The sequence below is a fragment of the Mauremys reevesii genome, linkage group 5 (genome assembly GCF_016161935.1).
Source record: "Mauremys reevesii isolate NIE-2019 linkage group 5, ASM1616193v1, whole genome shotgun sequence".
NCBI lineage: Eukaryota > Metazoa > Chordata > Testudines > Geoemydidae > Mauremys > Mauremys reevesii.
Window position 1 is genome coordinate 3,009,658 of NC_052627.1, and position 14,957 is coordinate 3,024,614.

The 14,957-nt window shown below is 47.0% G+C and overlaps 1 protein-coding gene across 1 annotated transcript in view; it reads right to left on the reverse strand.

Annotated features, from left to right (window-relative positions):
* Positions 1 to 14,957, reverse strand: part of IGFBP7 (insulin like growth factor binding protein 7) — a 69,563-nt gene that overhangs the window by 375 nt on the left and 54,231 nt on the right. Inside the window, 3 exon segments of the mRNA XM_039540400.1 lie at positions 1,802 to 1,928; positions 3,825 to 3,941; positions 11,085 to 11,194. Coding sequence (XP_039396334.1) covers positions 1,802 to 1,928; positions 3,825 to 3,941; positions 11,085 to 11,194 — 354 coding nt within the window.

Sequence of the window (14,957 nt, forward strand, 5' to 3'; positions counted from 1 at the left end):
GATTGGGACCTTTCACTAAGATCACTGGAACATGTCCATTGTCAGTAGTTGGCTAACTACATAGACCTTTAGACTGTACTTATTACTGATGCATCTGAGATGCCATCTGATGACTTCGTGGCTGTCGCTGCCTGAGACAGTCAGACAGCAAGTCAGAGCTGGCACGCTGCTTGGACAAGAGCTTCAGGAGCCCCAGAAGTGACAGCTGTATGTGGATGAGAGCTGGGACTGACCAAAGCAAGAACTCCTAATGAGCAGAAGGCTTGGGCAGTGGCCTCTAGAAAAAAGGGGGAGATTCTGCTTGGTGAAGGGAAGCAGGAGGGGCAGGCAGGGAGGACAGGGAGAGGAACGCTGTTTGAGGGAGAACCCTCTCCATGAAGCGCTGTGGGAGGACTGGTCACTCAGGCAGAGAGGTCTAGAGACCGAGGTGCTGAATGGAGGCATAAGGAACAGAACACAGTGCTGATGGAGACTCTTGGATGGGTGAGGGGAATGGAAAAACATACTATGTATTTTTACTGCTTTACAACCAGGCTTTTGAGGAACTATGGCACTGGTGTAGATGAATAAACTGAGCTCAGACTGTGTACCTTTGGGTGAGCAAAAGGGAACCAGGCTTGACACAACTGTCATGCATTGGATGGCACTCGAAGCAGGGTCGCCCTATCACAATGCCCCTTTAACAGCCCTGAGGTACACTCCTTTTATAGATCGTCTGCGCCTTCACTTATTGCTTAGCTAAAGCATGTGTCAAACTTTGCTGCAATGGAAATTAATTTCTGTTGCATCAACACTTTTCTTGCCATTTCCTAAAGGTGAGAAGGAGCTTCAATAATTCATGGCATACTTTTATATCTCCTCATATGTATCTTTGTGGCTATGGTTTACTATCAAGCCTGTACTGTGCTGCAGTCTAGTACTAGCATTGCCATTAACAAACAGCAAAAGCCCATCACTTCCCTGACCTGCTTTTGGACAGTTTTCAGTTGTCCTTTAAAAAGCTAAATCATTTATCCCCTGCATTTGTGATAATGGATTTCTAAAAAGAGGTAGAATATGGCCAAAACCAAACACCTTTATATTTATCACACACATGTATAGGTTAATGTATGTAATCCATTCATTTAGGTTCTAGACTTCTGCTCTTTTAAATGACACATCTGAATAGCTGAAAGCTGTTTTAAAAAAAATCAGATATTGTCCAGCAGTAAAGCAAGAGTATAAAATGAATCCCACCATCAATTGGGTCAAGTTGGACACTAGCAAAGGGCATGACTTAATTATGTTAAAGGGTGCTAGGATGGAAGATCAAGGCTATTAGGACTACATATATTGGCAAAATAGTCCTGCCGTTTTTGGAAGTGTTTTTAAAGCCTTTTATACAATTTGAAATTCAGGTCTTTTCAGATAACATGGTGGCTGAAGAACCAATGAAATCACCACCAGAGCCTGAAAGCTGAGCTATTTGGAACAGATGGGATTTTTAGTCAGATGTTTTAACTTTTACCTAGCTAACCTATACCTAACACATATTTTGGAAAAAGCATGTCTTTAATAAAGATGCAACAACCCAATTCTCAGCTATTTGTGAGCTCTTACACTAGAGACCTCCATGAGTGCTTCACCAAAACCAGAAAGACTGGCTTTGACATTAGAAATATCAGCAAGCTACAGCTAACAGTTTTAAATGCAACTTTTCAGGTTGTTCTCTTATATCCTAAACAACCAAAGGGCATAAACCCCATTTTAAAAAAAATCTTTGCACATATATAACTGTTAAAACTTTGCACATATTACCTACCTTTAGTTATGGGTATTTCATGTAAGGCATTGACAACAGTAATTCGTGCAGAGGCTGTAGCCTCTCCTTTGGAGTTTGATGCATGACACTCGTACTCTCCAGCATCTTCTTTATTCAAAGGAGATATCTATGAAAACAAGCAGCAAGTATCCTTGTTTACTACAGAGGATTTGTTCTCAAGTTCCTTTGTGTTACTGTTGGGTTGTATAACAGCAGTAAACAATAGAACTAGTAACAGACTCAATACAGGTAACGGATCGAGTGGGAACGAATAGCTGGAGCCTGCACATGCCCAGAACAGTCCCGTGGCCAGCAGTATGGAAAATGCACATGTACTTCTGAACATGCAATAGTTTGTTTAAAAAAATTGCATCATAAACTGAACTTTTAATAATGAGAATTTATTTCCTATTAGCAAAGAGAGCACAAAACTCACTCCTGACTTCTTTCAACTGAGTCGAAGGGCTTCAGTCAGCCTGACTTGGTCAGTAGTGGTTTGCCCTGGTTCCCAAATCAGATAGGTGGCAGTATCCAACTATACTACAACAAGCACTCTGGTACCTGTCCTGGAGCTCAGTGAATCAATCCACTCCTAATTTCACTCTGTCTTCCACATTAGGATTTGCTTTAGCCAGACTTCAAGCCTTTTTGGTGCTTGCTTAGGTTTGTGTCTGTGATGTTTTAGAACTTCCTGTTGTCATGGAGAGGGGGGCAGGAAAAAGTGGTAGCCCTAATGCTCCTCTCCAGGAAGGTGCTTCATCATATTTCTGTTGGCTCAGTAGCATATGCCCTGCTCCAAAGCTTTCTTTGCCCAAGCTTCCACCTCTGTTTTGGCGTACAGTGTAAGCTAATGCCTTTGAGTTCTATTCCCCAGCCACACCTCACTTGGCAGCTGAAGAGATTGCACAGTGTGGTCTGTTATTTCCAAAGCAAATCTCTCATCCCTGACCTATTGTGCCATCCTCTCCGCTGGCTTCCCTGCTGCTGCTGCTCTTTCCCCTCTCCAATCCATTTCCATGCATTACAGCTCAGGCCCTAGGATGTTGTCACACTCCCACTTGAGTAACTCCCTATCTGAGAACAGTTTTTAAAAAAACCAACTGTTTAACTTCAAGTTTTAAATGTCTGGGATGCAGATTCTTGAGAGTTCACATTCCTTAAGGACACAGGTCAGAGATGCTAAGAGCGAGGGTTTTCTGTGAACTCCAGGACAGACCAGTCCTGCCATGTTCATGTAGCAATCCTCAGTCTGAGCTGCAGGACATGGAATCAAGTGGAAGTAAAGGTCTCTACCTCTTTCCTCTTAAGTAAATGTATACCTAGCAGGTCAGAGTTCTTTGAGGAGGGCATCTCATCTGGTCAAGCTTGTAACTATAGGGAACAGTCTCTTGAGCTGTACAGACTTGATTGGAAAGAGTGCCCCAGCAAGACAGGTACAAAATATAAACTGCTTCAGAGAGGCCAGGCTGATTCTAGCTTGGGTTTGTGGGGCTCATATGAAATTATGAGAGTAACTCTGTCTCTGTGGAGAGGGAGTCTGGTGTCGCGCTCAGTCTTGCACTATGCTCTACAAAAGGTAGGACAGTAATGCCCTGATCTGTGGAGAGTTCCACTCCCATGTGACCTTCACCAAAGATAACTGGTCTCCAGTGCTAGCAATCTGCTGTGCTGCACCTGTTGATCACAGTATTTTACAGACAGTGCAGAAAGAGAGGTGGGCTGTCATTTCAGTCGCGTCCTATTCCTGAAAGCTTTTAAACATCCTGCTCTTCCTCATTGTTTTCACAGAGTGTAAATAACTACAAAAGATAAAAGCAAAGAACTGGGCCAACTGAATGCATTTAATCTTACTCCTTGTCATACATGTCACTGCTTTTTAACTTCAAATTCACATGGACTCTTATTTTCAACACCAAGAAAAATACTGCACCTACTCCATTGTAACTTCCCAGTATTATGCATAGAAACTTGGATCTTGCTGATAACTTATTAGAATTGTATGTGAATGTGCACAAGTACTTACCAATACCCAGCCAGTCACTTCATGTTTCTCAGGGCCACCACGGGTCTGGATAGCTAAGTTGTCGCGGTCTCCAGGCAGGAGCTCCAGCCTCTGGACACCATATTGTCCCCTTATTATCTGAGCAGGAATATTAAGAGTCAAGTTGTCAGTAGTTTGATGAGATTGCCATTGTAAATACAAGAACTCCTCACTTAACGTTGTAGTTATGTTCCTGAAAAATGCGACTTTAAGCAAAACGATGTTCAGCTAATCCAATTTCCCCATAAGAATTAATGTAAATGAGGGGGTTAGGTTCCAGGGACATTTTTTCACCAGACAAAAGAATATATATATACATACACACAAGCAGTATAAGTTTTAAACAAACAATTTAATACTGGTACACAGCGATGATGATTGTGAAGCTTGGTTCAGGTGGAGGATTTGTTGTGTCTAAACCATCCGAGACAGGTAGCTCTGTCCAGCCTCCTTTTGAAAACCTCCAGTGAAGGAGTTTCCACAACCTCCATAGGCATCTGTTCCATTCTCCTACTGTTCTGACAATTGGCAAGTTTTTCCTGAGCTTTAATCTAAATCTGCTGTGCTGTAGTTCGATCCCATTGCCTCTTGTCCTGCCCTCTGTGGCAAGAGAGAACAACTTCTCTCCATCTTTTTTATGGCAGCCTTTCAAATATCTGAAGACAGCTTTCATATCTCCCCCTTAATCTCCTCTTGTCCAAACTAAACATACCCAGTTCCTTCAGCCTTTGCTCGTATGGCTGCATTCCATCCCTTGGATCATCTTTGTCGCTCGTCTCTGGATCCTTTCCAGTTTCTCCACATCCTTTCTATACACCAGTGACCGGAATTGGACAGCTTGGGTTTTGCCCATTTTATTGCAGGTAAATATATAGTGACTGTGTTTTTCCCAAATAAAAGGTGTGCGCGGTTCCTTGTTCCCACGGACTCTGAGTGCTGGGAAATGGGGAAGAACTGCCTGCAATGGTGGGTCAGTGGGTGGGATATTTCCCAGGAAATGCCTTACTGCTAAATGAACTAGCAATTGACTGAACCCTCAAGGGTTAACTCTCACAGCACTCTACAAGGCCGCAGGAAAGGAGGGAGGGCAGACAGAGACACACACCCTGTGTGTGAGAGGAAAAAAGGTGCATTTCCCCTTTAAGTAGCTGACCCCAGGCTTAAGTACACTGCCTTGTTAATTAAATCAGCTTGCTGAGACCTGAGACAGCAGCTACTGCCTAGAAGCTCCCTCCCTCTGTCATGTGTCCCCCCCCTGCTGTATGGAAGATGGGATAAGCGGGGTGCAGGAGCAGGGGGAGACACCCTGACATTAGCCCCCCTTTTCCCCCCTCCCCCCATACAGCAAGCAGGAGTCTCTGGGAGCAGCTCCAAGGCTGAGGGCAGGAGCAGCACATGGCAGTGGGGGGAGGGACAGCTGCTGCACAGGGAATTAAGGGGAGTGGGGAGCTGATAGAGGGGCTGCTGGTCCACCCTGGTTCCAACCACTCACCAGCTAGCTGCAACGGGCTGCTCTTCCTGCAAGCAGTGGACAAAACAGGTGGCTGCCAAACAACATTAGAAGGGAGCATCGCACAACTTTAAACGAGCATGTTCCCTAATTTTATCAGCAACTTAACATTGAAACAACATTAACCGGGATGACTTTAAGTGAGGAGTTCCTGTACCTACAATACCTAAGCCCCCAAACCCTTGTCTACACACAAAAGCTGTCCTGGTTTAACTAGGCCTGTACAGTTGGCATGGTTACATTGATTTAAAGAGATTGCTACCACTATGGTTACTCCTATAGGGAATCATAGAATATCAGGGTTGGAAGGGACCTCAGGAGGTCATCTAGTCTAACCCCCTACTCAAAGCAGGACCAATCCCCAAATATGTAAATTGCCCCCTCAAGGATTGAACTCACAACCCTGGGTTTAGCAGGCCAATGCTCAAACCACTGAGCTATCCCCCCTGTATATATGGCCCCACTAAGCACATTAAGTCGGCGGAGTGCATCCTCACTACCATGGCTAGCATCGACCTACGGAGCAGTGCACTGTGGGTAGCTATCCCACAGTTCCCACAGTCTCCACCGCCCATTGGAGTTCTGGGTTAAGCTCCCAATACCTGATGGGGAAAAAACATTGTCGCGGGTGGTTTTGGGTACATGTCATCAGTCACCCCTCCCCCCGTGAAAGCAACGGCAGACAATCATTTTGCGCCTTTTTTCCTGGGTTACCCGTGCAGATGCCATAGCATGGCAAGCGTGGAGCCCACTCAGCTCATCGTCACCTCTGCTGTTGTGGGCAAGTCTACTGTGGGGGCTGCTGTGATCCAAGTAGCCAATGCAATCACTGACGTTCTGTTATCAAGGGTAGTGACTCTGGGAAATGTGCAGGTCTTTTCAGATTTTAGATGCATCATATTCCTGTCCTTTGTCGCTGGTGAAGAAGTCTTCCAGCCATACATTCCAGTCTGGTCGGCGCTGTAACACCCCATAGCACGTCTGTGGTTGAGACGTGTAACAGCTCCAGGGCTCTTGCTCTTTTGCCTTGGCCGAGGTACCTTGCCCTACCCAGACCTCTGAGCATTCGATACAGATGCACCTGCAGCAGCTGGCATTGCTACACAGCAGCAGCTCCTTGCCTTCACAGCAGACCATGCAGTAGGACTGCTAACCGTCCTCGTCGGACATGTAGCTTGGCCGGGGGTTCTGGGAACGTCTTCCCTGCTCAGCTCCTAGCAAACTCCAGGGCCTGGTGTACGGCTCCACTGCTTCCGCTGCAACTCTGCTCTCCTGCTCCCCAGTGGCGAGCTCGGGGGATCCGTTCTGGTCCTCCTGGGTGCTGCTGGCAGCAGATGGTGCAGTTGGACTGTTAACCATCCTCGTCCACTGCTTCTGCTGCAACTCTGCTCTCCTGCTCAGGGGATCCGTTCATGAAGCCTGGACAGTAATAAGGAGCAGTTCAACTATAGGCTGAACAAGTGCAGAATGGTGGTAGAATGTGCCTTTGGACGTTTAAAAGCTGGCGCTGTTGGTCAGACCTCAGCACAACCAACATTCCCATTGCTATTGCTGCTTGCTGTGTGCTCCATAATATCTGTGAGAGTGAGGGGGAGATGTTTATGGCAGGGTGGGAGGTTGAGGCAAATCGCCTGGCGTCTGAATATGAGCAGCCAGACATCAGGGTGATTAGAAGAGCACAGCTAGGCGCGCTGCGCATCAGAGAGGCTTTGAAAACCAGTTTCATGACTGGCCGGGCTTCAGTGTGACCGTTGTGTGTGTTTCTCCTTAATGCAAACCCGCCCCCTTTGTTGATTTTAATTCTCTGTAAGCCAACCACCCTCCCCTCTTCAAAATAAAGTAGCTATTGTTTTGAAACCATGCATTCTTTCTTTAATAATTAAAAAAAAAAATTAGATAACGGACAAGGTAGCCCGGGTGGGGTGGGGGAGGAGAGAAGGACAAGGCCACATTCTTTATTGTAGCCACACTACAAATCAAACTGCTTGAATGACAGCCTTCTGTTGCTTGGGCCATCTTCTGGAGTGGAGTGGCTGGGTGCCCAGAGCCTCCTCCTGCGTTCTTGGGCGTCTGGGTGAGGAGCCTATAGAATATGGGGAGGCGGGTAGGTGGTTATACAGTGGATGCAGTGGGGGTCTGTGCTCTTGGCTTTTCTGCAGCTCCAACACATGCTTCATCATGTCCGTTTGCTCCCCCATTAGCCTCAGCATCACGTCCTGCCTCCGCTCTTCACGCTAACTTAATTATTTCCTGGCCTCTGCCACTGAATGCCCCCATGCATTAAGCTGTGCCCTATCAGTGCGGGAGGACTGCATGAGCTCGGAAAACATGTCATCGCAAGTGTGGTTTTTTTGCCTTCTAATCTGCGATAACCTCAGGGATGGAGATGATAGGGGAGCGTAGAAACAGTCTACGCTCTACGGTTCTGAGGGGACTGCATGGTCACCTGTGCTGCTGAGCTCGCCACGCTGACCAAACAGGAAATGAAATTCAAAAATTCCCGGGGCTTTTCCTGTGTACCTGGCTAGTGCATCGGAGTTCAAAGTGCTGTCCAGAACGGTCACAATGGAGCACTCTGGGATAGCTCCTGGAGGCCAATACTGTCGATTTGCATCCGCACTACCCCAAATTCGACCCAGCAAAGTCGATTTTAGCGCTACTCCCCATGCCAGGGAGGAGTACAGAAGTTGATTTTAAGAGCCCTTTAGGTCGACGGAACGGGGTTGGTTGTGTGGACGCGGTCATTTTTAAATCCACCTAACACGGCTAAATTCGACCTAACCCCGTAGTGTAGACTTATTCGGCAACTGGGACCTCATAGGAGCCTGAAGCCCAAAGCAAGGCAGGTTCCATAGGCAACTTTCTAGCACTTAGCATTGCCCCTAACTGTGTTCCCACTGAAGACAGTGGTAAAACAGCCACAGACTACAATGGGAGCGGAGTTAGGCCAGCGCCTAGCACTTTTTGGAAGATCCTATCCTAAATGCCTGAAATGGTGCAAGTACTTGTATAAAGATGGGAAAAGGTGGTTCCCTGGGCTGTCCATGGTGGCTGCTGTCTGTTTTTCAGTAGCACCTACAGTCCAAAAGGCCAGAGTTTCAAAGTGTTCAGCACCCAGCAGCTCCCATTGTCCTCAGTGATAGTTTGGAGTGTGAGGCTGGATTCTCTATCCTCAGTGGAAGCTTCTGGGTGTTGAGCCCTTTTGAAAAAACTTGGCCTTTGGGCTCTGGAGCAGTGGGAAACTAGCACTGCACACGCTGTTACCAGGGTAGGGCCCATGGCACGTGACTTTCCCAAGGAGAATGGTGCACAAAGTAAACCAAAGGCAGCAACCTGAGCAACTGCTGCCCTAAAACCAATGTTTTCCAAATGGCCATGGGCAAGACTGGCAAAAAAGGCTTGTCACTGTGAAGCTTCTAGACACTTAAGCACACTGCAAAGCCACACTATGACCAGCTTAGCTGAGAGGCTCCTTGGTAGAAATGTTGCCTGGAAGCAGAAAACCACACCTCTTTGTTAATGTGTAGTTTGTGTTTTTTCAGCCTTTTTGGTGCTGAGGGAGGAGATGATAAAAGATCTGCCTCGTTAATCAGCAATGAAGCTAATGGTGTGAACAAGCTGCACCTGGCAATGTACCATAAAACGTTCTACAGTTCATTTGGTAAATATTAGTCCTTTCCATGATTATTTTGTTTACAGAAAAGAGCAGCTTAATTCTGCCCTTCCTGCACACTCCTCCCATGCAGTGCTCTAGTAAGTTTCTGAAAGTGCTGGTGAGTGGCATGTTCAGTTTCCTGTGAGAGGAGGTTGTCATTTCTCTGTGCCAGACTCAGGGCCAGCTCCAGGTTTTTGTCGCCCCAAGCGGCAAAAAACCAAAAAAACCCAAAATGCCGCGATCGTGATCGGTGCCTGCTCCACCACACCACTTTCTTCTTCAGCGGCAATTTGGCGGCTGGTCCTTCCCTCTTAGAGGGACCTGCTGCTGAATTGCCGCCGAAGAGCCCGACGTGCCACCCCAAGCACCTGCTTGCTGAGCTGGTGCCTGGAGCCAGCCCGGCCAGACTTGAATTGGAGACACTGGATCACACAACTAGTTGTGGAGCTTTAAAAGTCCACTGACGATCTGTCTGACAACGTACACCTCAGCTGATTTCACTTACAAACAACAAGGTCTCCTATGTCACCAGGAAATGTCTGTAGTTGGCCCTATTATTTAGGTGAGTCACTATCTGAACAATTTTCCTTAAAATGTTTTAAATATACATTCTTTAAATTGATTGTAAAGGGCTATAAACCATCAGAGGTCCCAAGAGCCTGTGGGTTTGAGACAACTTGAAAAGTGATGGAGTCTGCACAATGGCACTATTTTTAGATGTTAACCTGCACGCTCTGTTTGAAAGTTAACACCAAATCAAAGCCTTCTCTCTCTCCCATCACTTCCAAAGGGGCAGCAAAGCGGGAGGCGCACAAGTGAATGTATGGAACCTGCCTTGCTTTGGGCTTCAGGCTCCTAGGAGGTCCCAGTGCCAGATTCCGATGCAGTTTCTGGAGCTGAAGATGACTGTGCACCTTCCTTGCTATGAACTAAGGGTAAAAAACAAACCCAGGCCACCAGCGTTCTCTAACCACACAGCCCAGGAGCAGCATCACCTCAAGGCTAACAAAAGAAAACAAAAAGCAACAAAGAGTCTTGTGGCACCTTATAGACTAACAGATGTATTGGAGCATAAGTTTTCGTGGGTGAATACCGACTTCGTCAGACACATGTGGTAGAAATTCCCAGAGGCAGGTATAAATATGCAGGCCAGAATCAGTCTGGAGATAACAAGGTCAGTTCAATCAGGGAGGATGAGACCCTCTTCTAGCAGTTGAGGGGTGAAAACCAAGGGAGGAGAAACTGCTTTTGTAGTTGGCAAGCCATTCACAGTCTTTGTTTAATCCTGAGCTGATGGTGTCAAATTTGCAAATGAACTGAAGCTCAGCAGTTTCTCTTTGGGTCTGGTCCTGAAGTTTTTTTTGCTGCAGGATGGCTACCTTTAAATCTGCTATTGCGTGTCCAGATAGGTTGAAGTGTTCTCCTACAGGTTTTTGTATATTGCCATTCCAACAAAAACACTGCAGGATTACTATGACTCTGACCTGGGCATACAAGGCCAGTGTTTTCAAAGCCACAGGCATGTATAAGCATAAAACAGATCATTGGGAAGCATTCTTTAGCTACTCTTAATACCAGTCTTTAATATGGCAAAGCATAATTGTGTTTCTCTTATCAGCATAAACAAAAGTGCAAAAGAAAAAAAATACTGTTTTTGGGGGGCAGAGGGAGGAATTAAATACATCTGGAGTGGGAATGAGAAATAAAGATGTTCTCTTTTTTTTTTGCATTGACCAGAGAAACTCACTGTAAACACGCTCTTCTGCTGGTGGGTTTGCTGTAGCCTTTGTCTTGCAATTGCTGTCTAACAGTCTTAGCTATTCTTTTGAAAGTGCTACAGTTCACAGGTGGTGCTGGATTTGGTAACACATTCAATATTTTTCTCATCCTTGCACAAACGGGACTGCCCTTCTTTCTTGCCACTTTAAAAGCAGTGCAGAGCTTGCTGTAAATTGCCTTTCTCTAGTTCTCTCTGCTCCTCTGCCATCTCCCCCAAGAGGTGAAGAATATTGTACTATAGTAAATAAACATGGCATAATCCACACTACCCATGAAAAACAGATCCCTTGCCACTGACCTTGTTCCAAGTGAGCACTGGGGTTGGAACGCCCATGACTTCACAACTCAGGTAAATCTTTGCTCCAGTGACATTCCAGATTTCCTTAGGGGGAGTCACAATGGAAGGCCCTGAAAAGAGAGAAATCCTTTAAAACAGGTGACTTCAACTTGATGTCTGGTTCCCTGCTTCTTGTTTGTACCCAGTTACATTCAGTAGTTTTTCAGTGCCAGGACTCTCTAATACTATTATAAGCAGGTTTGGTAGCTCCACCCAATTAAGGTTGCCCAACACTTCCCATTGTAAGACTCTGTTTTCAGTTGCTTATGACTTTGCCAAATTTGAACTGTTTGGGCTGAAATTTTCCAGACTGTGTGTCTGCCTCAGGCTGAATTAGTTTGGAAAATTTCAGCCAAAATGGTTCAGCTGCTTCTAAGAACCAAAATAGGGGAAAATACGTTGTTTTACCCACATTAAAAAATTCAGGTGACATTTTCATTGAGAGGCTCTAACACCTCTATGCTCTGGAACAGGGGCTTGAAATTTGGCAGGGGAGTGGCCTTTGTGTCAGGTATGTGCCTTTTGCCCCATGAAAATTTGGCCAAGTTATAAGCCTTGGAAAAATTACAGTTTTCACATGCTCAGTAGAGACTTGATGGAGTTTACCATCTAAAACCTTCTTAGATTCTGTCCCCACTGAGCATGCTCCAGCCTGGGGACACAGGGGGCTGAGAAGGACTTTCTCGGCAATTGCAGCTTCCAGCTGCTCTGGGCTGCGCTGGGTTCCAAGAACTGGAACTGAGAGCAGGGAGCCTGACTCTCCAGTGCTCTCAGTGGCCCCTCTGCTGGTGCCCAGGCAGCGAGGAGGAGGAAGCTCCCTGATTTGAATGATGAAGGGACAAGAGCTGGACTGGGTGTGTGTGAGCTGAACAGCATCCCAATGCAAGAGGGCAAGGGGCTCCCTGATAGGGAGTTTCAGATGGTCTGACCAGTTCAGTGTACCCCAACTCATTAATGACATAACCAGTGTCTAAAAGGTACCATGTATCATAGAATCATAGAATCTCAGGGTTGGAAGGGACCTCAGGAGGTATCTAGTCCAACCCCCTGCTCAAAGCAGGACCAAACCCAACTAAATCATCCCAGCCAGGGCTTTGTCAAGCCTGACCTTAAAAACCTCTAAAGAAGGATATTCCACTACCTCCCTAGGGAACCCATTTCAGTTCTAGTAAGATACCAACAGAAATCTAATAACATACTGATCATTAATATTATTGCAAAGGTGGGTATTGAAGTCAAATTCAAAATTACAAACGTACTGGGAATTATGTTTTTAAAATTACCCCATCCTACACAAAGGAATGTGGTTCAGCTATCTTGAAGATACTTCCAAGGTACCACGGGAATCCATTTACATAAGAGGAAACAAAACCGTCAAGCTAACAAGGGGAGGAGATAACCACTCAGCATCACGGCATGGGGAGGAGACTGCAGGAACAAATCATTCTGGATTTTCGCAAATACCAGGGAATCGCCTTTCTCACAGCTTGAAAGAACTTTACTATAGAGCAGGAGCAGGCAATCTATGGCACGGGTGCCGAAGGCGGCACGTGAGCTGATTTTCAGTGGCACTCACACTGCCCAGGTCCTGGCCACCAGTCCGGGGAGCTCTGCATTTTAATTTAATTTTAAATAAAGCTTCTTAAATATTTTAAAAACCTTATTTACTTTACATACAACAATAGTTTAGTTATATATTCTAGACTTATAGAAAGAGACCTTCTAAAAAAGTTAAAATGTATCACTGGCACGCGAAACCTTAAATTAGAGTGAATAAATGAAGACTCGGCCCACCACTTCTGAAAGGCTGCCAACCCCTGCTATAAGGGGTAGTAGGGTTGCCAACTTTCGAATCACACAAAACTGAACACCCTAGCCCCACCCCTTCCCCAAGGCCCCACCCCCATTCACTACATTCCCCGTCCCATGGTGGCTTGCACTCCCCCACCCTAACTTACTTTCACTGGGCTGAGGTAGGGGGTTGAGATGCAGGGGGGCGGGGTGAGAGCTCTAACTTGGGGTGAAAGCTCCAGGGTGGGGACAGAAATGAGGGGTTCAGGGTGTGGGAGGGGGCTCCGGGCTGGGGCAGGGAGCTGGGTTGAGTGAGGGGGTGAGAGCTCCGGCTGGGGGTGTGGGCTCTGGAGTGGGGCTGGGGGTCTTGGGGTGCAGGAGGGGGCTCCAGGCTGGAGGTGGGGCCGAGGGATTTGGAGTGTGGGAGGGGGCTGTGGATTGAGGCAGGGGGGCGGACTTACCTCAGGCAGCTCCCAGTCAGCGGTGCAGCAGGGCTAAGGCAGGCCCCTTGCCTGTCTTGGCTCCGTGCTGCACCCTGGAAGCAGCCAGCAGGTCCGGCTCCTAGGCTAGGCGGGAGAGAAGGGAGCCAGGAGGCTCTGTGCACTGCTCTCACCCACAGGCACTGCCACCCAGCTCCCATTAGCCACGGTTCCTGAACCTGCTGTCCGCTTCCAGGGTGCAGCGTGGTGACAGGACAGGTAGGGACTAGCCTGCCTTAGATCCGCAACACTGCTGACTGGACTTTTAACGGCCTAGTTGGCAGTGCTGACCGGAGTCACCAGCGTCCCTTTTTGACCGAGTGTCCTGGTTGAAAACTGGACGCCTGGCAACCCTAGGGGGTAGCCTTCAAAAGAATTCATTTCAATGGTTCACTGGACTCTAAAGAGAGGGGCAAAGAACCCCAAGGGATCTTTCACCTAAAAATACAAAGGAACTGAACACTTTGAACTTGGTGGGAAATCCTGACCAAGGTGGTGTCAGCCATCTTGCTGGAAGGAAGTGTGGTAAGAATCTTATCTTACCTTGCACCAAGACTGTAGTTTTGTTAAATCTTTGCCTCTAGAAAGTGTTTTTCACTTTAATTTGCTTGTCAACATTTCTAACGCTATCCTTTGTACCTGAACTCACTTAAAATCCCACCTCCTTTTGTTAATAAATGTGCTTTACTTTTAATCTGAACCAATCCAGTGCTGTGTTTGAACTGAAGCGACAGTTAACACCAGTTAATGTGGCAAGCTGTGGAGTTGGTCTCTTTAGAGGAGCAAACAAACCTTATTATTCCTCTGACTGGTCCAGGAGAGGGCTGGACATTGCAAAGAACATGGTTTTGGGAAAATTTGGGACTGGGGGTGTTGGGGTCACCTTGCCAGGTGTAACCAAGGCTGGTGGAAATCAGAGTGTGGCAGGGATGTAACAAGCAGGCCACTGGAATCAGAATAGCTGGTCCAGTGTTGCTTATCACACAGACACTCAGTGCATGCTCAGATGCTGGCTGGGACTATCTAGACAAGGGAGCTACAGCACCAGAACATTTTAAGGCACCTAGGGTTACAGGGCAGGTGATGGGGGTGGGGGAAGGAGATTGTGACAGAGCCTTTGGTGGTGGAGTTGGGGCTTGAGGGGAAGGGGAGAGGAAAGCTAGGCCTTGGAGTTAGTGGGCGGGGAGGGGGATTGGACTGGCTGGGCAAGGAGTCTGGGGCTGGGATCCAGTGGGAGACTGGGAGCCAGGAGGGGGGCAGAGGGGTTCAATGGATTCAAAATGTCATAGGTATCTCTTCCCCCCCGCCCCATGCTTAGCAGGCTGTGCATGTTCTCAGCTCTGCTGCACATTTCCTGTGTGACCTGAGGCAAGTCACTACCTTGCTCTGTACCTCACTTTGGACATCTCTAATATGGCAATGATATTTCCCTACATCACAGGTGTCTAGTGAGGATGCAGTCATTAACCCATGCTACGCCATCAGGCTATTACAAGACGAGTATCTCAACTGAAGTGTAAAAAAGAAATGGTCTGGGAAATTATCCCGCCAGCAAATTTCCAGC